The following is a 25379-nucleotide window of genomic DNA, read 5'->3' as shown; positions in this document are numbered from 1 at the left end:
ATATTAGTTCAACTGACTGAATTAGCCACACATTTTTGGCTAAGGGAAGGATAATGCATTAGTGTTGAATAAGGCTGCTGTATTATCCAATGTTTCATGGTCTGAAATGACAAATGGTTTGGTTGGAATTTGGATTAAAACTAAAAAAAATACTTTATTGAGGATATTGGTTATATGTGATTTTCTTTTGGCCCAAAAACTGAATTTCACTTTTTTTTTTCTCTGTAGATTGCTGCTGAAAATTCATAGCAAGATACCAAGGAACTGGTTTTCTTTATTTTCTAGAGCAGAGCTCATTTTGCAACAGATGACACATGAAGAAAGAGCTGGATCATTCAAAAAAAATCAAATATAAACAACATAGAAATTTTCTTTTGTCTAGCAATAGCTTCTTTCCTTTAATCAAAAAGAAGTCATATATATTATGAGCCTTTTAATGAAGATGAAAACACAGTGATGCACAGTACAAAACCAAGATGATTTTCCATTACATTAAAGCTTATTATAAAGTTATCTATTTTAAAACATATTTTACAGAAATCATAGAATTGTTTAAGTTTGAAAAGATCTCTAAGATAATCAAGTTTAACCAGCACTGCCAAGTGCTCCACTAAGCCATGTTCCTGTGTGCCACATCTACACATCTTTTAAATACTTCCAGGAATGGTGACTCCACTGCTGCTGTGGGGAGCCTGTTCCAGTGCTTGGCAACCAATTTGGTGAGGAATTTGTTTTTCCTAATATCCAATTTAAAGTTCCCCAGCACAATTTGAGGCCATTTCCTCTTATCTTGTCACCTGTTACCTCGGAGAAGAGACTGACACGCACCCATTGAAAAGTCCATCCAGCTCCACAGACTTAGGTGTATCTAAAGGGTGTACCAGCTGCTGGCCATCTCCCTGGGTTATAGGGACTTCACTCTGCTCCTCATCCCTGTCTTCCAGCTCAGAGGACTGGGTACCTGGGAAACAACCCATCTTAGGATGGACTGAGGCAAAGAAGGCATTAAGTTCCTCAGCCTTTGTTGCTAAGTATTCCTCTGCATCTGATAAAGATTCTCCTTGGCCCTTCTGTTTTTGCCAACGTATTTGAAAGAGCATTCTTTGTTGTCTTTTATGGCAGTAGAGATATTAACTTCTAGTTGGGCTTCTTCTCTTCTAACTTTCCCCTTCATAACCTCTCAACATCCTCACAGTCCTTGTGAATTTGCCTGCCCCTTTTTCCAAACCATTACATAAACTCTCCTTTTTTTCCTGAGTTCCAGATAAAGCTCTCTGTTTAGCCAGCCCCTCTGGATTACCTTTTGGCACATGGGGTCAGCCTTCCCCTGTGGATTTTTAGATCCTCTTGAAGAATGCCCAGCCTTCCTGTACTACTTTGCCCTTCAGGTCTGCCTCCCAAGGGACTCTATCAACTGAACTCCTGAAAAGTCTGTGCCCTATCATGCCAGGGCACATGGGAGTATAGAGCAGTCATAGAGGAGCTGCTTTGGAGAAACTTACATGGGAACATGAGAGTACAATGTTCTGATTAAATATCACATCCTTTTCTTTAATGAATCAAATATAGTGTGGAAAATAAAAGTAAAATGCTTAAAAAAAATAAGGCAACGAAAATAAGTTCACCAAAGCACTAAATCAGAATAAAATGAATGAAATTTTTAAATGTCATTTCAGTAACTATGCACAACAAAAGCCTTAACCAAAATGAGTAGGGAAAATATTAGGCCAAGCATGGGGATCTCAATATTTGTTTGTCCTTTGTACCTTCTACACTGCAAATTAGAGGGAAGAAGGGGCAACACTCAAAGGCTAAAAATATGGTCTCTCAGCACAAAAAGAGCAAAAGGATAAAGAGAATGCAAAAGATGACAGCATTTGGATAAAAGCCAGTCATATAAAGATATCAGCACAGAATAATAAAAGAAACTGGCACACATCCCAAATCAATTATGGAAGATTAGTGCAGCATAGGCCAATATACCTGCCTTCAGAAAGACTAAGATGTGCATGACAAAGTTCAAGAATAGCTACAAAAAAGGGAAGAAAAATTGAATTTCAGGAGACGGCAGGAAAATGAAGGCAATGTTAATTATAAATCAAAGGAAGGCACAAATATATTATTATTTCACGACACCTGCTTATCACCTCTGTATGAACTACACAGGTCTGAATTTACTCATCACAAATTCTACCTAAGACAGTAATTCAGTGGATATGGAACATACTGAGACATCTCATCCTGTTACCAGGTAGATGGTCACTTGATATTCAGTACTTCTGAAAAGATACAAATTGGTATAAGATCCCAAAAGCTGAATTTACTCAAAATGTGGTATATTCTTACCAAACCAAGCATGTCTAATATGATATATTTCCATTTTTAAAATTATTGTTTTATGGAGACTAACAAAAAACTTCAAATTGACTACTGCTCATGAATCAGTACTGCTTGTAAACAAGCCCAAGGCCATTTCCATCACTCCCTCAGAAAGGGAAAAACAATCACCTTGGGTACCTTGAAACTCAGGGTAAAGTAACACATAAAGGCTGTGCAGGGTAGTTCAATGTACATTAAAAATTGGCTAGTGGGGCTACAACTAACAATTACTCGGACTACAGCTCAGCTGTCAATCTCATTGAGACTGTAACTGAAAATACCAACAGGAAGCCAAGCATTAAAATAATCTACTGATCAACTTTTATGAACTACCATTGCTGATTTACCTCTTTAAACTACAGCTCCTTTCTCTGCAGTTATGAACTGAATTCCAAGCTTCCTTGGATTCATTATTTTTTTCCTTTGTGCTTCTCAAATGCCTAACATGAGAGTAAGCCTTCTAATTTTTCATCTAAATCTGTTTACACTACTTAAAGTATAACAGATTTTGAAGGGCATTTCCAGACAAACAGAAAATTGCCCCTTCCACCTCATTTGCTTTTTCTTCTGTGTGTTCAGCAACAGAATTTAGAAGGATGCATTATTATTGCTGCTGTAGAGTTATTATCATTATTTTGTTATGAAAATGCTAAGAAAACGTGATCAAAAAATAGTGAGACTGTAAATCATAGACTGGTTACCTGCCTCACTGTCACAAAGCTACATTACTAGAACTGAGGTCCTTTTCATTACTGATTATATTCAGTGAGGGACATAAAAAAGGATCTTTCTCATGCAAATAGATGACTCTGAGTGTGTTTGTGCAGGTGTGAAGAGGTAAAAAGTGTCACCTGTAAGAATACAATAAAAATAGGCACATAACTTCCAATTCAAACATTACCTAAACAAATTCCTTCTCTGTTAAAACTGTGAGATTTGATCGGAAAACATTGTTTGAATGCTTTTGTAAAACCTGCATTAAGCCTCCATTATCTTTTAATCCAAGAAAGAGACTGATCATTTTCCTTTTACAAATTGTTCTTTTCAGATCTCAGTGACTCAGCTGATTTTGCTCCAGATTAGTTGACTTTGACACCTAACTGAAGACCAGAGCTGCAGATTCTGTAGCTCAAAGCAGGGATATTTCTTTCATCAGTAAATATCTGTAGATGACTGTGTTGAAGTTCTCCCTTGGTGTCTTAGATCTGCACCAGAATCACGATGTGCTCAGTCTAAAACAGCAGTCAGTGTATAGCATCACTATGTGACTTTGTCCTGCAGATCTGCATAGGGTAAATTCAGATATCAAATTGATAAATACAATTCATTCCCACCTCCAGTGACTTTTGATTTAAACTAGCTGGCAGTACAGCCACACAAACAGCAGTTCTCCAAAAAATTTTAGTTACTCAATGAGTAATCCCATAGTCCTTATTTAAGCTGTGAGTGGAGATATAATATGCTGATTTGGTCAGTGTTAACAGAATGACTAAAAAGTTCATGGTCCATTTCTTGTTTTCCTTCCCAAGTAAATCTGCAACAGCAATAGAGATACAATTGTAATGCCTGAATATCTATTGTGACTGAAGATGATGCACTCTTCTGTAAATCAGATTTCCAAAATTAGTAGGCAGTTTTGTCAGTTTGACCTTTTTTTAAAGGTCAAAATCAGTTTTCTGGTGTCATGTGGTAAACAAAATCAAGTCAGACTCAGAACTGATGCCTCCAAAGCCCTTTTACAAGATGTTAGATGTTTATGCCCTGCCTTGGAAGGTCAAAGTTCTCATACACTGTTCAGTGGGTTCATAATGGCTAATAAAGACCTCACACGGGTTACCCCTGCTTAAAATAAGTTTTCATTGCAACAAGCCAGAGTGACCTTACAGCAGAGCCTCTAATGCCTGATCTTACTGACTTCCCCCATCCAGGGCAGCTTCTAAGCAAGCCAAGTGCAGATGAAAAATTTAGGAAGGAAATACAATGGTATCTAATGCTGTTTGGTGAGATCGAAAGACTCTTCAATGCTCATAAAATATCCACAAGACTTACACCAGGAAGACACATGAAAGATGGCTGGTAAGCTTAACATAAACTGTGTCTGAGGAACTGTGAATCAAGCAGTACAATCACCTCCTGCCAGACACTGTAATCCCTGAGCTGTTTTAAATGATCATATCACACAGTTTTCAGGGCTTAGTCAAGTCCTCCTTTTAGACAAGCCTGTAACATCAGCATGCAAAGTCATTGCCCACGTGCAATGGGACAGTGCAGCCTTGTCAGGAAGAAACAGAGAGAAAACTTTGTAAGGAATTTTAGTCTAATGAATTAAACACTGACTCGTACTTCCATTTGTTACCTGATAATTTTGTGCAATGTGACCCTGGACAAATAATTGCAGTCGATTTTTTCCCTATTTCTACAGTGTGAATGGTAACAAACACCTAGATAGTTGCCCATTCCTGAGGATTAGGCCATTTTTGTGAAAACTCTTGAAAATTAAATGTCCTTACTAACTCTAGAGGAACATAGTACTAGAGCTGAGACATGCACAGGCCTACAGGGCTGCCCTGCAAGCTCTGTTGCACACCACAGGACGGAGAAATGATTAAAGTGTCCCAGGGAGAGCTGGTAAAATTATCTATTATCAATTTGTTCTCTTTTCCTACTGTTCAACTCTCTTTTCAAACTTTAACTGTTTGAACTGAAATGCAACATTCCAAGTGTCTGCCTCAGGCTGATGTCTTTTCATTCCCACTGAATAACTATTATACTGCCATTAAGATTGCCGTGCCAGACTTTCAAAAAACCTTATGTGCAAACTTAGTTTGGTCCCTTGTGCACAGCTATTACAAAGACAACTAACAAATAACATGATCTGAGACTATATTTTCTTATAGTCTCTGCCTCATTCAGTGCCCAAAATGGAGATCAGCAGAGAAAGCAGGATTCACCTGTACTGCCTCCAGATATGTGCAGCCCTGATGTCTACAGCTGAAGTAGACAGTTTTCCCTTAGTTTCACAGGAAAAAGAAAAAAAAAAAAAAAAAGAAAACAGAAAACGTACTTCCAGGGTGCAACTCAATTTATTCTTAGACACATTAACCCTGTTCCAAAACTGTTAACTTTTGTCTGTAACAGACATATCTATGATTAGATGCTGGGTTTTATTTGGCAGATCATATACCAGTCTTAAATTGGGTGCTACAGTGTATAGTGAAGTACATCAACCCTTTTCTCAAATGGGATTGGGGTGCAGAAAGATTAAGTTTCTGTTAGTTCTAGACACTGAGATTTATAATGTTTGGTATTATATAGCACTACACATACTCAAGAAACAGTGAACAGCAACTGTTAACTTCAAATATAGTTATGCATGCTCTGAACTTTTTCTAATGAGATTCTACTGTCTCCAGCTGGGCATCCAGAAAATGAGAAACATAGAGCTGAAGACCAGCTGTGAGAAATCTGGTTTGTGTCATCTTTGTAACAACACACAGGTGGGTGTAGAAACCCTTCTACATCACTCAACTGCCTCAGGGATTCCGTTTTCTTTTCCATCCACCTCCTGCCTCACTCCCTTCATGACTTTAGGCACTGCAACAAATGAAGTAAAGGTTCTAAAGGCTATCTCCCTTTGTACTGCAAAGTCGCGATTTATCTCCATTAGGTATATTTAATCCTCTGAAAAAAGTAGTTTTCACACATAGTAATTACAACCTATGCCAAAAGGTGGCTGAATTAGGTTTCATGAAGTGTTTTATTTCAGAAATGTTCTAACTTCTGATTGGTAATTCAGGTGTTTATCTTAAGAAAACCTAAGTCTGTGCTAATCATCTGCATTTGTCTTACTAGGCAAAAAGAAAGCCATTGGAGAGAAGGGTTAGGGGAACTCAACACTTCCTAAGTTAATCATGAAAATGGCATATTAGATCAAGCACCCTCTGGTGGCACCTGCTTTTCTCTCAGACTGCAAATGGAATATACAATGTCTAAATCAGATTTAGCCCTCAAAGTTTTGTTGACCCTTCTAAGTTTTGTTTCTAAAATCTACATTCAGAGCGGATTATTCTGACATTTGTTTATTGAGTACATCAGTATTTTTAAATGTCCACAATTGCTGTAGGACTGCACAAATATTTCTTTTCCTCTTATTTTTCTACTGCATGTTTTTATCTTGTTCTGCCATTCCAGAGGTCTCTGGAGAGGCCTTGGTATTTAATCTAATACTTCTTGAATTAAAAATCGAGCTCAATAAATGACAAAATATATTTTACTGTACATGCAACTTCCTAGGAATGCATTGAATTAGTATGCCTTGTTGGGTTCTCCCCCAGGAGACTGATTTAGTCTAATGATAGTGCAAGGTCATTAGCACAGTATCAGCATAAATTCTGCTTAACCAGTGCCAGGTGATTAACTAGTTTGTGTTAATGTGTTGTGTGCCTAAAACTGTGAACTCAGCTCCTCTGTATTACAATGTGATCTCAAAAAAGATTTGGGCAGCCTGAATGTATTCCCACTAATCTGGAACCAGAGAGAAGTCATTCTCACCGGTGCCCCCAAGATAGGGTGAAGGCCCTCATTGCCATCAAAAGCAGATTCAAAATATTTTTTCTTAGCAAGCTGATTTAAAAACTGCATATATTTAAAAGAAAATCTTAAGCAAGCTTCGTGTGCTTTCTCTAATATTTATATATCAATTCCATTTGAAAATCTGGTTGCTTGTATATTTTTATCAATTAAATATGGGTTCAGGTTTTTTAATGATCTAAACCAGTCTTTATTAAAGAAGCCAAACACAAACTGTAAGTGCAGAGGTACATTTTACAACACCAAGGGTGACTGGAAGGCTCTGCACATGGGTCAGGGCAATGCTCAGTATCAATATGGACTGGAGGAATAAATGGATTGAGAACAACCCTGGGAAGAAGGACTTTCATCAGTGGATGAAAAAATGGACATGACCTGTCAATGTGCACTCATGGCCCAAAAAGCCAACCACATCCTCAGCTGTATCAAAAGAAGCATAGCCAGCAAGGCAAGGGAGGTGTTTCCCCCCTCAATTCCCCAATTGTGATATCCCACCTGAGGTGCTCTGGATGCCCCAGTGCAAAAAAAGACAGCAACCTGTTAGAGGAGGTCCAGAGATGGACCCTGAAAATGGTCCAAGGGTTGTTGGAATACCTCTCCTACAGACAAAGGCTTACAGAGCTGGCAATATTCAGCTTGGGAAAGTCTCAGGGAGGACTTTATTGACTTCCTTCAATATCCAAACAGGGCTTATAAAAAGGATGAGGGAAGACTTTTTACCAGGACCTGGAATGACAGGACAAGGGACAATGGTCTCAAAGCAAAAGAGGGGAGGTTCAGATTGGATGTAAGGGATAATTGTTTTAGTGTTTTTCCATTGTGAGGGTGGTGAGGTACTGAAACAAGTCACTGACAGAAGTTCTGGTAGTCCCACTACAGTAAATGTTGAAAGTCAGATTGGATGGGGCTTTGAGCAACCTGATCTAGTGAGAGATGTCCCTGCCCATAGCAGAGAGGTATCCCTGTGTGATCATTATTGTTCTTTCCAACTCAAATCCTTCTATGATTCTAAGACAAAAGCTCTGAATTTTGAGCCCCAGAGTTTTGCATTTTTTAGTTTTATGTTCTGGATATTTCCGCTTAATGATGTCAAATTATTGATAGTGAAATGATTGAAAAGGCTTCATTTTGCTATGTTTATGAAATACAAGAAAATCAAGAGAAAATATGAAAATTTTGCTTTCCAACAACATAACTAAACTCAGTACCAAGAGGGTCAGCGATGGAAAAATGGTTCTCCATTCTGCATTGCACATTTCTCACTTCCAGCCAGAATCTTCTCTATTTATGAAGTGGTGTTGGAAAATTCTTGAGTGGGAAAGAAAACCAGAAAAAAAAAGGGCTGAGGTTCTTGGATGATCAGATTTAGGAAATAATGTCCACTGCACATGTGTGCCCAGACCTCAAAAAGGAATGAAATTACCCATAATGAAAAAAAAGAAAAAAAAGCCTAGCATCATGGCTTGGTGGTTTTGGAACACTGTCAACAAATATGAGTCAGTGATGTTCTGTTGAACTTAACAAAGGATTAAAGGCAAGCTGTAACTCAGGAGGACAAGAAAGAATTTTGCATAACTAAAAGGTTCAGTCCTTATAAAATCCTTAAAATATTTCAATAAACTTATGATTATCTAGGTGGCTGTGTAGAAGAATTTACATAGGACCCATATGTATGATGGTTGCTCAGAACTTCAGCCTTGGGAAATTGAGCAGAAATCTTCCATCACCAAAGGAAGATATTTGATCTCCTACATGTATTTTGAATTGAGCACAAACTGCAAGAGAGTATATGACTAGAAGTTCATGTGCCAACTTTGTTGTGCCAAGACATGAGTTACTGCTCTCAGGCTTCAGCATCAAGATGCATTTCAGTCTTCACAACAATGCTTAGGTGATACCTCCTAATTTGTTTACAAGATAATTTACAGAACTTGAAAAGTGTTCCCGTGCTGAAGAAAAAAAGATGCTGAAGTCAAGAGAAGGCAAATACATCTTGCCCCAGAGAAGAGAACACAGAGCAGTCCAGAAGGAATGTCTGGGCAGTATTACACACAGATAACCTACACCATTATTGTTCTTACTAAAACTTGTTGGTGTATTTGTAAAGTAGTGTCTGCAACATGCAGATAGAAGCAGGAATTAGGAAAAATTCTAAGTCTGAAACCTCAGATCCTAGAAAACCCATACTACCAGTTGTAAAACATTCCTAGAATGTCTCTAAAATTTTAATGTCAGTTTTCTAACTCAAATGTATTAGAAGACAAAAATCTGTCATAATTTTGACAGGTGCATAGAAATTGATCACAGAAATAACACAAGTGCTTAGGTAGAAGATACAAGGGTTTGAGGACAGCTCTTTTACTAAATCCAAACCAATAGTTTCATATTACTTACATTAAAATATTTCAGACTGAGCACAGGATCCTGATAAACCATTACTGTTCATTCACAAGACAAGATCCAGAGGAAAAAAAACAACCAAATGAAAACCAGTCATTAATCACTTGAATTACCTAACACTGATGGTGGGTGATTCTGTGTCTCAAGATACTGTAAAATTGATTTCATATTTTAAAATCAAGTTTTGATCTTTCCTTTTTCTAAAAGATACCACACTTTTAAGCAAACAAAGCAGAAGGTCAGACAGCAAAACAGTTTGGCTTATTAATGCAAGAAGTCAAACTATACCATGTCAGGAAGGTCTCTATCTTTAAATCTGCAAACCTGGGAACAGGGCTACAGAAGAAAGGCAGTCTTTTTGAGGGTATTACTTTCTTATTATGAAAAACTTACGAGAAAACATAGCACAGTATTTTTTAAACCTGAATTTATATCTAAATGCTGGTTCCACTGATATAAATGGGGAGGGGAAAAAGCCCTGCGTGACCTCAGGAAGGCAACATTTCTTATTTCATTGTGGATTATATTCATTTTTTGAAAGCATGACTCTGAATATTGCATGCACACTAGATGTCAATTGGTACTGTCACTAGGTACCAGGGCAACACTCTGAGTGATATGACAGTTTCTCCAAATTTAATATATCAGCATGTTCAGCTTGGGATATTGTTTTTCTCTTCCTTCCTATGTGCATGTTGGTGCAATATTTGTCTCAACATTTGCAGTGCAAAACTATCCAAAAGTTACATAAAGCCAGCAAAAGTCATTTAAGAGTTGGGACCAGAAGCACTTATATGAAAGGGAGAAGGGCTCAGCATCCTGTAGCAGTGCAGGCACAAAAAGGAAAATCAGAAGACAGGATAAATCAAACCTGCCTGCAGCTGTTCTCAAGAATGGGCCAGACAAGTGACTTTGCACAGCTGGTTGCTGGAGGAGGACAAACTGCAGCACCACTCGCAGGTCTGTGGCCCAGATCTAATATTCAGTGTTTTAACATGAGGTTCCACAAATCAATGCTACATTTGTAGTGATACCAGGCAGCAGTGCTTCAGCTTGTGTTTTATAGGTCTGGTCACCCAAAATGATCAATTTCACTGGGGATTTTCTGTCTGTGTTATTGAATCACTGCCTGTAGGCTCAGGTAGTAAATCTGGCCATAGATCCCTGTGCTGCACTTTTTTTCTTGATGTCATGGTGCCTGGGGCAATTTTCTAAGTAACACATGACTCTGCCTGAGTTTTCTAATTCCAGACATATAATGGCTTTGGTCTAATTTTCCTTACATTCTTTTGGTCTTCCATCATGGTTACAGTTGTTTACATAAGACGTATTTCAGCAATTTTGAGACGTTTCTCCATCCTACTCTACGTACCTCTGCTCATTCTTACATCTTTGTCACAGATTATAAACTAGGGGATGAGGTCATTGCCCTTCGATATAACAAAAATCACAGTGCCTGGAATTAATCCTTGGAGGTTTATTTTTCTTAGTTGTTGTTTTCCAAAAAAATTGCAGAATCACTTACTACTATAAGCAGTGGCTTGTAGTACAGGACATATGAACATGCTTTCCTCTGTTGCCTTTACAGACTTTCTAGAAGTGATCAATAGACCCCAAGAGTTCCTAAGCACAGCTTGAAACCACTTGACTGGTTTTAGGAAAACATCAGATCTTGCCTTTCAGATTTTCAGTGGTGAAGAGCTTTGATACTTCCATAGCTTTCCACAGAGAAAAATGTGCCTTTTACTTCTAACCTTAATTTGTCTACCTCCAGCTTTCACCTTGATATGTCATTGTCCACTAGACAAAATAGCCTTCTAGAATCAATATCCTACCTCCGGGAGGTAGCTGTGACCCCTCTGATTTTCTCCTTGACAAGCTAAATGGCTTGTGATTTCTTAAGCTTTTCCCTGAGTGGCATATTTCTCAACCTCCAGCTAACCCTGTGGTTTCCTCTCAGTGTTTCTCACTTTATGATGATCCTTTCTAAGGCTTTATTCATAGGATCTTGAGGCAGCAGTCTAATAATAACAGACAAAGGCATAACACCCCTACTTTAACTGATATTCTCTTCTTTAAATAAATATTTAAGGATCACAGAGAAACTCACTGAAGTCTTGGATTTTGCTACTTAATCAACATAGTTCAAATATTCTAGAAAAACAGTGCATTTTTGCTCCAAACTGTATGACTCTGGAGCATCGCCCAGTCAAAAAAAGAAAACAAAAACCTCAGAGATAGCTACAGCCCATTGACTTTCTTGATAACCTACCCCCATCATTTTTTTCTGCATCAGTGTTTTCTGTGATTAAATACCCTATCCTATAACTATGGATGTATTTTTCCCCTGTACTCTCTTCATAGTCAGTGGAGAGAAACAGGACCTTCCAAACCACCCCAGCATGACTTCCTAAACCTCTAGGCTAGAGGGTCCTCTGATGGGAATCCAATTCCCCCCATGAACAAGGTGAACCTGTGCAACTGGCTAACACCAGGCACTTTCAGGGGACTAAACAAGGTGAGGCAGATACCACAGGCACTGGGAAGTGCTGCCAGTGGCTACTATGATGCATAAACTAGGCCAGGGCTCTGCTTTTACACTTATACCCAATAACTACACATCTGTCTCATATCACCAATACTATAAATCATCCTATTGTTACTCCCCCAAAGTTCTTGTCATTTTCAATAGACATCAGCAGTAGCTGCAATTTTCACAGATCATTGTTGGAAATGTATGTTGCAGCATATGTCACAGTTGAGATAGCCACTATACAGAGAGTAGCACCATACAATTTCAGAAAGCATCAACCCACACAGAGTAACAGCATACATCTCCAGAAGGCTTGAAGCACCTGCTCAGACAGAGCAGGTATGTTATGAAAGACATAATATGAATGCTATTCTGCTTGTCAACCAGATTTCCAAGTTGGTAAGATTTTCTAGGTTAACAAAAACCAATTTTATTATTTTCTTTTTAATTTCCAATAATTGACTTTTATGTGAAGATTTTTTTTATTAGGGTCCCAATTGAGCTGACAAATCTATAATTCCCTAGGTTATCACACCTATACATCAGAGTGTCCTTTTATACAGCAACCATGACTTGCTATAGGACTTCCTATAGAAGCCACCCGATGCTTTAAATTATTTCAAGCACTTAGAATGCAGATTAGCCAATGTGCTAGAATTTCTGCCAGAAAGCAAAGACCCAGTGATATGCTTATAAAACTGTCTGAGTATAATCCAAACTTTTCTCTCTTTGATGGGGGTTTTATGACACCTTATTATAAAGATACTTTTCTGGCTTTTAGTGGGTCTAGTGGTTTTAAAATTGAACCAAGAAGCTGTAGCCACAGTCATTGGAATGCAGGACTTTCCTCTAACAGTCTACCAATGCATGTTAATTTTGCTTCTCTGTCCCAAAATCTTTCTGTCCTCCTTGTACATCAAAATGGAAAATCTGCGTTTTTTTTTATACTAGGGCTAAAATAAATATTTGATAATTCATAGAGCTAGGCTTCTGTTCTGGACCCCACATGTTATTCCCTCTTTTCTGACATGAGAAAGAGACTGGTTTACTAGAGAAATACTTTTTTGCTTTAAGAACAAAGAGTGGCACTATCCCATGCTTTGTACAGGGAGAAACAGAAATGTAGCGTGAGCATATGATATGAGTTACACATGGCTCCTCTTAGCAGGTACCAAAGCCACAGGTGGTGGAATCCACTTGCCTGTATCCATCATCATCTAGTTGATGAGGTCTCATGCTGTTTTGCTTGAGAAGTCTCTAAGCAACCAGGTATCTCTGCTACATACACAGGAATTTCATCTTATGTACCAAAAAAGTATGCACTCTTAAAAAAAAAAAAAAAAAAAAAAAGAAAAAGAAAAAAAGTGCTGAGGAAACCTCACTTCTGCGCCCTGGTCAGCTTGAGGAAGTTTAAACTTTTAGTCTCTATCAAGCCAGGGAGCATGTCAGCCAAACAGCTGTGGACTGTTAAAGACAAAAGTCTCTTTTACTCCTCCTTTAAAGTTGGACCTTTGCAGCCAGCAAGGCATGGGGCCAGAGAGACTGTCTCTATACCCAGGTCTTGGGAAGACATATGAATTTTATATAAGCAAATTTATATGGATGAATTTCAATACAGAAAGAGAAACAACCAGGGAAATACTGCCATTTCTTGACTGAATTGTGCAATTGCTCAGATACTGTCAAAACATCTTTCGTCTGACTTTTGGCTGGAAGGTAATCTGTCCTTCTTTCTCTTCCACCTTTAAATGGCCACTTCCCCAAAGTGAACCAATTACAGATTCCAGCATCCCAAATCTAAAAGAGAAGGAGAGCCTGAAGGCACTAAGAAAGGCAGGACTTCACCATGAGTTGTTGTAAAGGTCAGAAGAAAGCTGGGGAGCAGGGATTCTATTGGCATTTTCTGGCAGTTCTTTGTAAAGTAAGTGGAGAGAGGCAGACCCATTGACTGGATGAAGAGAGAATATCTCCCGAGCTCCCCCATACTCATTCATTCTGTGTCCTCTATTTGACATTCTGTTTCTATTAGGATGATTGAATTGGCCACCTTCCCTCTGTGCACTAGTTCCCCCCTGAAATGGGCACCTAAAATATAGTCACATCTGCTCACAAATGAAGCACTGTTGGAGTCTTTCCATTATCTGCCACATGGGAGCAGGATTAGGTTCGCTGTCAGTTTTGGGGAACATGAAAGGGATAAAGGAGCATGAATTATGCATAACAGAATTGCACCCTACTGGTTTCCTAAGACATACAAGATGTTTCAGTCCCATTGTCATCCTAGCATGCTCTTGGAGAAAATGCTTCACACAGCCAGAGGCAGAACTCACAGTGTAGCAGGACTCATCCAAGACTCCTGATACAGCACCATATTGACATTCTTCTGCTAATGACGTATGTTTCATGTTGTTAAAGATCTGGCAGCATGTAGCAGTTTGTTAGTTAGACTGGCTAAGACTGCAAAAAATGTTGGAAGAAATAAACTGAGTGGGGAAAAATTTATTAGAGAACTGTTAAAACCTGAGCAGGTTTCGTGGTGGTTTTTGGGTATTTTTTTGGAATTATTTTTTTTTTTTTTTTTTTTTTTATCTTTCTTTGGATTATTTTCATTGCAACTAATGGAAAGAAAGAGTATTAAACTAGCAATCTGATTACAACCCTCACATACCTTTGGTTTAGACCTAAACTCTTCCAGGCAGTAATACAAACTTTTTATACCACACTCAATTTAATGAGGGTCTATATTAGCAAGAACTAACTTTTTATGAAAAAGTGGACAGTGCTTGGCATGACAGGAGAAGCCCATATATTTCTCCTAGGGACAACTGCGGATAATTCACCAGTTGTCCCACTAAGTCATCTCACCCGCCCTGGCACAGCTCGAAGATTTGAGGCATTCGGCCCAGCGATGACTTTTACGCGGCCACCGCGGGCCCGAGGGTGACGGGACCGCCGGGTGCGTGGCCCCTGCGTTGGCGGAGAACCCTTGGCACACGACTCCTGTCCTATCCAGTCGCCGAGAGCTTTCACTCCGCACAGGGGACAGCCCCCTCCTCGCACCATCCCTCCTGCCACTTTTTGCCCGGAGTGGAGACGGCGCGGCCGGTTGCTCGGGGAGGGCCCGGGCACCGCTCCCGCCCCCTTCCCGCGGGCCCCCTTTCCTCCCCTGGCGCGGAGAGCGGGGCGCTCCCGGCGCGGCAGACCCCGGCGGCGGCTCCCGCGGCGCGGCGGGCGGGGGCGGTGCGAGGCGCGGTACAGCCCGGCGGCGGCCGCGGGGGAGCGCGGCTGCGGCAGCCCCCGCCTGCTACTGGGGCACGGCCGTGCCGGGCGAGGGGAGTGGGCGGCGGTGCCGGCCCGGGCGCTGCGCACCTCTGCCGAGTTTGGCCGGCCCAGAAGGGCAGCCGAGAGTTCAGCATGCAGGAAGTTTTGAGGCGGCTGGGAGAGTAGCGCGGCGGCGGTGACCGCTGCTTCGCGTGCTCTGGGGTTTTGCGTTTTTTTTTGCGGGGATTGTGCCTTTTTTGCCCCTCGCCTACAACTCCCCCAAACACACAAGCAACTCGCAACAATCAAAAAGTCCGCTAAGGGGGAAGAGAACGCGAGCGAGGGAAGCACCCTCGGCGGGAGAGGAGAGCCCGTTTCTTCGCAGAGACACGGTCCCGCTGGCAGCTGGTCCCAATGCAACTGCTCATCCTGCTCCTGCTCTACGCCGTCGTCTGTGCGAACTTCTGCAGCCGTCAGGGCACCACCGCCCCTGCCCAGAGCGGATCTATAAAAGCCCTGCGGGCTTCCAACATCAGGCGAGATGGTAAGTGTCCTGCTGCTTTATTTATTCCCAAGGGCTGCTTTTGCGGGGGTAGCCCTTCAGGGCGCCTCGGGGCTGCCGCTCCCCCTGTCCCGGGAGCGAGGGCCGCGTGCCCCGAGGGCGACTGGGGTCAGTCCGGGTGGGGTCCTGTCCCGGGGGCTCAGCCAGGTCGTGGGGTCGGTCTCCGGGGTCCCGTCCTGGCAACCGGTCCGGGAGCGTGTGGCCAGGTGGCAGGAGAGAGGTGGGCTGAGGGGGCGACTCTGCCCGGCGGCTACACCTCCGGGCGGTCCCAAACTTCTCGGGGCAACTTCGAGGAGATCTCCTGGGAGTCGGCGGTACCCCCCGCGTCCCCTCTGGGCTGCGAAAAGGCGGACAACGTGGAGTGCTCGGTCCCGGCTGCCCAGGCGGGCCCCGCCGGGCGTCCCTCGGCACCCCTGGGCCCGTGTCCCCCGTGTGCCTGTGATGTGCCAGCGGCGGGGCAGAGCCGGGCGAGCGGCGGCTTCGCGGCGTCTCCGGCCGCACCGGCGCCGCTGCGGGGGCTCTCAGGGGCGGTGTGTCGGGGGCGCTGCCGTCGCCCCAGGCTCCTTGGCCGGGAGCGGGATCGTCTCCCAGCCCTGCCACAGCCTCGCCGCCCTCGACTGCTGTAAGGGCTGTCGGCGTGCTGCTTGCCGGGTTAGGGGACTTCCTCGAGCGGAGGGTCTGAGCCCAGGGCTCGGTGTTCCCTTGGATCGACTGGGCACTGCCCCACAAGGACTCCCCCGTCCCGTGTGATGGCCGGGGATGGTGCGCACCCATCAGGGCGGCAGCGGGCTCTCGGACACCGCCCGCCCCGTGGGAAGGGTGTATTCAGCCTGAGCTCCGCTGCGGTTCCCTCCGGGAGCTGCCGGCTGAGGATGTCCTGGACAGCCGAGGTGCTGCCCAGGGTCTGCAGCGCGGCGGTGCGGGACGCAGGTGTCTCCAGTGAACGTGGTCGTGTGCCGTGGCCATACGGGGAGCGAACGGGGAGACTGCACAGAAACAGCAATGCTGAAATTCACCTCTAGAATCCGTGACTTTCAGTTTGGGAAGAGTGATTGGCCTTTGGCCAGGGAGCAACCCGGAATGTTCCAGCCTCACGTGGGAGAGCTTGCTTTTGCACGTTGCTGTGTACCTTCTTAGACGACGAAATGCAGGATGTTCTCCTTGCACATGAACAGAGTTAACATCAGTCTTCAAGTTAACATCTTCCAGTTGACAGCAGTTATATATTTTATAAACCCTTTTCAAAAACCCAGGCCCTTGAGCCATTTCCAAGACTGTATTTGCCAGTGTTTATTTTCCAGCATGTATACAATGCGTGTAATGGGTATACTGTTGATTTAGGGAGATGTTTTTGTTTAAAGTTCAGAGCCATATTGAACTTAATAATATTTTATGCCTTTCCTAGTCACTGAAAGAAGACTTAGAAAAGGTGGAGGATTTTTTTTTCTTGAAATGTTGAGTCAGGAAGCAGGATAAAATTGCAGTTCTTTCTGATACAGAAGTCAAATTTAATCTCAATAAAGAAAAAAAATATGTGTTTGCAATAAAAGTACATATTTGTTATTTCTGTTTCATTCTTTAAAGTTATTCTGTGTTTTATCAAGCTTCATGACTTGTTAGCCTGCCATCTTCATAGAACTGAGACCGTCTCTGAATAAGGCTAGGCAAGCTTCCATCCAGCTCAAACTTCAAACAAGCTTTTTCATTGAAAACTTACATACTTAGAACATCAGAGTGTGTATTACTCTGATCATCTCTGTACAGTCAATGAAGAAATCATTACCCTCTAATATAAGTAAAGTTTTCATATTAATGGAAGTATGATGGGTGTTTTAGTCCTTAGAAGACTTCCTGTGGTGAAATTGCTTCTTGGAGTGATGAAGAAAAGAAGCCTCTGAAATTATTACTTAATTGCTGTCTTCCTAGTTGTGATAATTTTAACAATTTGATTAAGCTTTGCACCATTAAAATTACCCAAGGCAACTTGTAGTGGTTGATCTTTGTGGGTACCAGGTGGACTGATACCGGGGCTGTTGGAAGGTGGCAGATCTATGTGTAATTACATCTTACCTTTCATCTTTCCTGGGACATGTGCTAGTGAGCCTTGCAGCCTACAATGAATGTGCCCACGCTAAAGTCAGACACTTCTGCAATTCCTGAGTGGATGTTAAGGAGGTTCTGAAGGGGTCACAGACTTCGATGAGGTGCAGACCCCTTGCATGCTGCAGCCTTTATCTCCTCTCTCCCTGTGCTTGGGAATCCTGTTGCTTTTTCTCTGCAAAGGACTGTGTGTTCTGGTGTGGGGTTGCTACATTTAAAGCAGGTCAGCTGCTGATCTCCCTGATTTTACTCAAATGAAACCGTTGAGTTCCTTGTCTGAAAGTCTATATTTGTACAGCCAGAGGTTTTGAGCAGTATTCCAAATGTTGCATGCCTGTGAAGGGCTCACAAGCAAATGCTTAGACCACAGTTGGCTGTAGGCCACTAATAGTATTTCTGTCTTTTGTAATTCACAGTGGTGTTTTTGTGTTGTTTTGGTCTGAAGCAATTATATGGAACAGCATGAAAGACATGTGAGTTGCGTTGCTGAGTCAGACAATATTTTTTGCTTTGTAAATATTTGCAGATATGACAATACAGAATGGGATCTGAGAGCATTCAGTACATTTGGGTAAATGTGTTGCAACAGTCTCTCAAAACACACAGCAAAGATAAAAGGTAATTTAATATTATGTTCTGGGTTGATGATCATGATTATTAGGTTTTGAAATTTTTTAAGAGAGAAGAGGATACAAGGCCTATTCAGCTTCAAATAAAAATATCTTGGGAAGTTCAAGACCACCTGCACATTTTATTTTAAAAAAAAGCAACCCTTTGAGTTCCAGTTCCAAGTGAGATGACCTAGTGATACTGCATACACAGAGTTTAATAGGGAGGCTTGGTCTTCCTTCTGGCCAAAACAAAGCTTTGCAGTGTGCATGATTCAATACTGCCTTTCTTCTTTCAGACTGAAAGAACTTGGCCTATTTGTAATTGCTCTTACTTAAGACTGAAGTTGATCTGATAAGAAATCTATGGAGGAGGGCAGCTCATACAAAAATTGCTATTTAATGACTACCAAGCCTAACCAGACTGTACATTCTGCTGAAATATTAAGAATATAAATAACTTGCTTACAAGACATCCTCTTGTCCTAGTTGAAGGACGGTCATTGATGACTCAGCAGTCCAGTGTAGCACTAATCAATTTTTTAAAGTGTCCTGGAGGTGCCAGTGACATTTATAGTACAAATACTGGTATTCACTTAGAGCGTTTATTAATGCTATTAAGTTAAGTACTTTGAAGTTCATCAGAATAACACAGAGATCTTCCAGATGCTTCCATTGTGCTATTTTGACTCAGTTTCTCAGTTTGCAGTATGCAGGTAATACTGCCTAATTGCAAGAACTCTGATATTTTGTTTCTCCTGTTTTGGTTGTTTATGTGTACTCATAGATGAAAAGTAGAAGATAAAAAGTGCTAAATAATATTATTTACTATGTAATGTCTAACTGAAACATCGCATGCTTTTTCTTATCAGTTATTGAAGAAACATCTGCTTAGTATAGGGAAGGATGCCTAGTCTGTATCTTCAGACTAAGCATCACCATACATACTTTAAACTTCAAACTCCAGAGTTCAAAGAAAAGACAGAACAGAACAGACAGCATAGTGTCAGGTCATTTCAGTATGTAAACAACTGAAAGCTATGGAATCAGTATCTTCTGATGTGGATTTGAAACCATAACATCAGATGACTCATGATAAGATTCCACGCTCTTGTGGTTTTCATTATGAATCAAAAAAATCCTGGAATTTTTAAACTTTACTTTGCTTGTGCACCACCAAAATACAAAGAAAAAACTGTACTTTACAATTCTGGAGAACTGCCAACAGCTTTTGGCTCTTTAAGGCCCGGTCCAAATGGATGTATGCCATTAACTCTGCCCTCTTCTTCCCTGTATTGGCTGATGCCTAATCACAGGGAAAAGTGTATGGTAATTTTGGTGGTGTTCTCTCACCAAACAAATGTTAATGTCTGTTTTGGGGAGAAAATTGTGTTGTTTTCTGTTTTTTGGTTGGTTGGTTGTTTTTTTAAAGAGGATAGGTTTAGATTAGATGCTTTAAGGTCCCTTCCAACCCAAGCCATCTTATGATTTTATGGTATTAGGAGAAGTTCTTTGCTGTGGATCTGGTGGGGCCCTGGCAAAGGTTGCCCAGAGAGGTCTGTTCAAGGGTTTTCATCAAGCTGGTCTAATGCTAAGTGTCCCTGCTCATGGCAGGGGGATTGGAGCTAGATGACCCTCAAGGTTCCTTTCAACCCAGGCCATTCCATGATTCTATGATTTTATGTTTCCATGATTCTATGAAATGTCTCTGGTATCACTAGTGGTGTAGAACATCACTTTTAGAATGCACTTATTGAGTTCTTTTATAATAGGCTTGTTATGAATTTTTTTAGAGGACTCTGGTAACATAAAATTTTGTCAACTGTGAAATGGCCAAAATAAATTGGTTTTTACATGCTTTATTTCCCTGTTTTCTAGATTTTGTATAGAAATATGTATTTCAGGCTTCATCAGTTTTAAAAATAAAACCTTACTAATTTCCCTGCAGTAATGCACTTTGGTCTACAATTATCTGACTTTGATGATGTCTCTTATCTGTATAATTAACAGCTTGGACTGAAATATCAAAGCATATTGCATGAGAGTTCCAACCCTGACTCAGCAGCAAGCGGCATAGAGGAATTCTCTAAAGGAAGTTGAAATATGTTTTATCAGGCAGATGCGTATCTTAGTGTCAGTCACTAATATTCTTCAGACAGTCTCTTGAAACTTCTTGGTTTTCATTTGGGGCTTTTTTAAGTATTACTATGAAACTGAATTAGGCCAGCTAATTCTTTAAAGGGCTGGAAGAGAAAATTTGATAGTTGTATTGCTTTGATTTGTAGAAACTGAACAGTGCTGAAAATCTACAATAGCGTTGGGAGTTCTGTCCGTGCCACAGAGATGTTGTGTTTCATAAAACATCTAGGAATAGGCATAAATAGAAAGTTCACAGGGGATCATTAGTGCAGTAATATTCATCATGTGGATGACCATTTCTTTAAACATCTTCGTAATTCTGACCAACTTTGGCCATTTTCATGATTCTGCTAAAGTCAAGGTGTTCAAGTCATACAAGACAGCATAATAAGAAAGCTCGAATAGTTTATATTTAAATGAGGTGAGTAAAAATAACAATATATTTTTTATGAACCAAGTGTCTCAAGTGTTTGCAAAATTAGGAATCATAGAATTGTTTAGGTTGGAAAAGACCTGCAAATCATTTAGCCCAGCTGTTTACCCTGCACTCATACAATTGGCTTTCGGCCATCTGTCCAGCCTATCCACATCACTCTGCAGAGCCTTCCTACCCTGCAGCAAACCAACACTCCTGCCCAACTTGCTTTTATCTGCAGGCTTGCTGAGGGTGCACTCACTCCTCTCATCCAGGGCATCAGTAAAGATATTGAACAGGACTGCCCCCAGTATCCAGCTTGTTACTCCATTCAGCACCACTCTCTGGACTTCGACTATAGGTGCACAAAATAGTGCACCTCTCCAAGCCATGAGCATCTGTTTTCTGCTGGATAACTCTGTGGGGTATGGTGTCAGAAGCTTTACTAAAGTGTCTTGGGACTGGCTGAGATGGAGTTGATTTTCCCCACATCAGCTGTCACAGTGCTGTGGTTTGCATTGGTAGTTAGAAAGGTATGGATGACACAGCAGTGTTGTGGCTTCTGCTGAGCAGTGCTGGCACAACATCAGGGCTGTCTCTAACATGCTGCCCCTCTCAAGTGGCTGGGAGTGGGAAAGGTCCTGGGAGGGGACACAACCAGGCCCAAATTAACCAAAGGGGTATTCCATACTATATGACCATATGACATCAGCTCAAATATAAAAGCTAAAGGAGGGAGGAGGAATGGGGGGTATTTTTTATTTTACAGTGTTTGCCTTCTAGAGCAATCACTATATGTGCTGCAACTTCGCTTCCTGGGAAGTGGCTGGATATCACCCCCTGATGGAAAGTAGAGAATAAACTGAATAAGCTTTTTTCTCTTTGTATATACACACCAAAATTTTGTGTTGGTTTTTTTGTTTCTGGTGTGGTTTTTTTTTGGTTTGTTTGTTTGGTTTTTTTTGTTGTTGTTGGGGTTTTGTTTGTTTGTTTGTTTGTTTGTTTCTGTTTTTGGTTTGGTTTGGTTAGGTTTTGGTGGGTTTTTTTTTTTTTTTTTGGTTTAGTAAAGTGCCATGCATCAAACTTACAAGTTGTTTTCCATCTTACTTTCCCTCCCTTGTCCCATTGAGAAGGAGAGTGATAGAGAGGCTTGATGGGCACTTGGTGTCCAGTCAAGGTAGACCCAGAATATAAAGTCCAGGCAGACAACATCCACAGCCTTTCTCTCATCCACTGAGTGGGTCACCTGGTCACAGAAGGAGATCAGGTTGGTCAGTCAGGACCTGGCTTTCCTGCAGCCATGCTGACTGGGTCTGATCCCCTGGTTGCCATGCATGTTCTGTGGGATGACACTCTGTTGACAAGCTGTTCTATGACTTTCCCTTGCACTGAGGTCAGGCTGGCAGGCCTGTATTTCCCTGTATCCTCCTGGCCATTCGCCTAGATGGGTGTCACGTTTGCTGACCTCCAGGTAACTGGACCTTCCAGATTTGCTAGGACTATTGGTGAATGGTGGAATGTGGCTTGGTGAGCACTTCTGCCAGCTCTGCATTTGCAGAATAAATATAGTTTTTATCTTTTGAGTATCTTCTAATATAGCAAAATAGATACTCGCCTATCATAGAATCACAAAATATATGTTTAGTTGGAAGGGCCCAAGAATGATCATTGAGTCCAGCTCAATGATTTTTATTCTCTAAAGTTTTTAGCATCATCGCAACCCCAAAGAAGGGCTGCCCTGGCTTGCCCTGGCTTTCGTGCACCTGCTGGGATTTGACATGAGGATACTAAAGGAGTCCTAAGAAACACCATGAAGGCTGTTTGTTGGCATTCTCTGTAGTAAGACTTTGCCCACTAATGCAGAGAAATTCAGTAGTAATCTTTTAGTCAGTTGATTCAAGGTAAATTCAAGAATTGCCTCCAAAATTCCTGCTATTGTATCTATGAGATTGATTACATTATACCACATTTTGGATAAAAGAGATCTCTTAAATCACTGCTTCTGGTGATGATCTCTTGGCTGAAATACTGGATTGCGTAGAGTTGTTTGGCACTTTGTTTCAAATCAGTCTCCTGTTTACAAAGCTAAGGAAGTGTCCTGTTTAGTGTGAAACTGGAGATACTTTCTCTTGGGAGTTAGGGTTTGGCTCTAATATTTTTGGTAGTGAATAAATCCTCCATGATCTTGAGCTTCCTATTGTACTTGAGTAATCTTCAGTTTCTTGTTTCCTTTTTGATCTGTATCCCACGCTGTGAAGGCCAACATCCCATGTTTCTGCTTTGTTAGTTAGAGCTCTGTGTATTTGGAGATGGTGTAGGAGGACACACTTTTACCTTCTGTTCAAACTTAATGAAAATATGTTTTAGCCCTGCTGTGCCTTAGGACTTGATGATGTTGAGACTTTGTAAAACTATTTAATAAGTTCTAGGTCCATGAAAAACTTTAAAAATTGCCATCTTGACTTTTGTTGCACTAAAATCAATGGCAAAACTTCAATCAGCACTTCTTGTGGCACACGCTTCACATGAATTAATACAGGATAAAATAAAATGCGTAGGAATGAGTTTGTAATACAATCAAAGATTTGTAGAAATGTTTAATTTGAAAAAGACTCTTTAAGATTGAGGCCACATAGTACTGCCAAGCCCACCACTAAACCATATTCCTTAGTGTCACACCTACACATCTTTTAAATACCTCTAGGTATAGTGATTCAAATGCTTCCCTGGGTAGCTTGTTCCAGTGGTTGAAATTCCCTACAGTGAAGAAATCTCTTTTAATATCCAATCAAAATCTCAGTTGGTGTTGCTAATGTCACTTGCTCTTGTCCTGTTGCTTGTTACTTGGGAGATCAAGCCCCACCTGGCCACACCCGCCTTTCAGGGAGTTGCAGAGAGTGATAAAGTCCCCCTGAGCTTCCTCTTCCCCAGGCTTCCCCAGTTCCCTTGGTCACTCCTCCTCAGATTTGTGCTCCAGACCCTTCCTGAGCTTTGTTTCTCTTTGGACGTGCACCTCAGCACCTCATTTTCTTTCTTGTAGTGAGGGGCTTGTGTGCAGTACTCCCATACACTGAGACAAACAAAACAAATCCTTTGCACTGATAGAGATGGAGGGGTAACTGATGTAGTTACATATTGTATTGTAGTTACATAGCAAAAATGCAGAACAAAGCCTTGTGTTCAAATGTCCAGTTTCTTTTTCTCCTGTACTGACTACCTTATGTGTCACCCACAGGATATCCTACAAGTGACTTCAGCTGCAGCACATTTCTAAACAAGACCGTAAGGAAACTTGTCCCTATTTTTCAGTGCCTTGCATTGTTTCTGTTTGTTTTTTAAAAAGGCTCCGAATGTAATATACGGGGGTTTCTGTTATTGTTTCTTTTTGGATCAGTTGCAAAAGATTTTTCTCATTGTTGAATGTATTTCTAATCTGATGTGACTCACAAAAAAAGTGGATTGAGGATGAAGCAGAGACCCAGACTGGCTAGAGAGAAGGAATAAAAATAGATACACAGAATTCTGATCACCGAATATACTATGGGATCTAAAAACCTTTTATGTAATGTTCTGCCCTTATTTTTCAGCCAGTTTTCTTGAAAGATAAATCCTTTGCCTTAGCAAACCAGTGGCAGTAATGCTGAGTGAGAGCAGAAGTAGATGGTGATTATGCCTTGGCATTTTTTGTGGAGATGGACCAACACAGGTTCTTAATGATGGTTCCACAGCAGGGATAATCACTGATAGGAGTGATTTTACTCACACATCCAGATGTCAGTAAAAGGGTTTAAGACCTCCTTGCAGAAGGCTACAGGGAATTTTCTGCTTTGAAACTGATGGAAAGCCCCAGTTGTGGCACTGTTTCCCTTTGTAGATCAGGTTGTAAGCTTGTTCCTTTGTTCCATTAGCCACATTCACATTGCTTTGTTATGTTTCTGATGTTTGGCAGTTTGCACAGGGGGATGCTGATTTGCTTCGTCGCTGGCCATATGGTGTGACCTGGGGTTCCCAAACCCCCAGGTATGCATGTATCACTGCTGCTCTAGTAAGATGTCTTTGAAATTGTGAGAAGGGGAAAGGGATTCTTTTTTTTTTTTTTTTCCACCCTCCTAATGGAAGAATACTGTTCTGTACCTGAATAGGCTTGACTTTATTCTTGTTTGGAGTTAATACTTGTCTCCCAGGAGAGCTTATTGACATGATATGCATTTCTCATCAGTTCCTGACATTTACAAGATCCTGGAAAATTAAATGCTTCTTTCAAGCAAAATACAAAATTCTAGCATCAGATATAGTAGTGATCTGGCTGTTCCTAGTATGTGTGTGGTCTGCTGTTCCATAATTAGCCGGTACAAACGTTTGAACCTCCAGAGTCAGTTCTCTGCCAGTGCA

General features: G+C 41.3%; 1 protein-coding gene across 4 annotated transcripts in view; it reads left to right on the top strand.

The window, feature by feature from the left end:
- The first annotated feature begins 15204 nt into the window (after positions 1-15204).
- The window catches only part of PDGFD (platelet derived growth factor D), a 138952-nt gene continuing 128777 nt past the window's right edge, over positions 15205-25379 (top strand). For all 4 annotated transcript variants that reach the window (XM_050976277.1, XM_050976268.1, XM_050976271.1 and 1 more), the window contains exon 1: positions 15205-15707. In XM_050976277.1, coding sequence (XP_050832234.1) covers positions 15578-15707 — 130 coding nt within the window. In that variant the 5' untranslated portion in view covers positions 15205-15577. The remainder of the gene's footprint in view (positions 15708-25379) is intronic.

The sequence above is a fragment of the Serinus canaria genome, chromosome 1 (genome assembly GCF_022539315.1).
Source record: "Serinus canaria isolate serCan28SL12 chromosome 1, serCan2020, whole genome shotgun sequence".
NCBI lineage: Eukaryota > Metazoa > Chordata > Aves > Passeriformes > Fringillidae > Serinus > Serinus canaria.
Note: the sequence above shows the minus strand (reverse complement) of the source record. Positions and strands in the feature narration are given on the sequence as shown.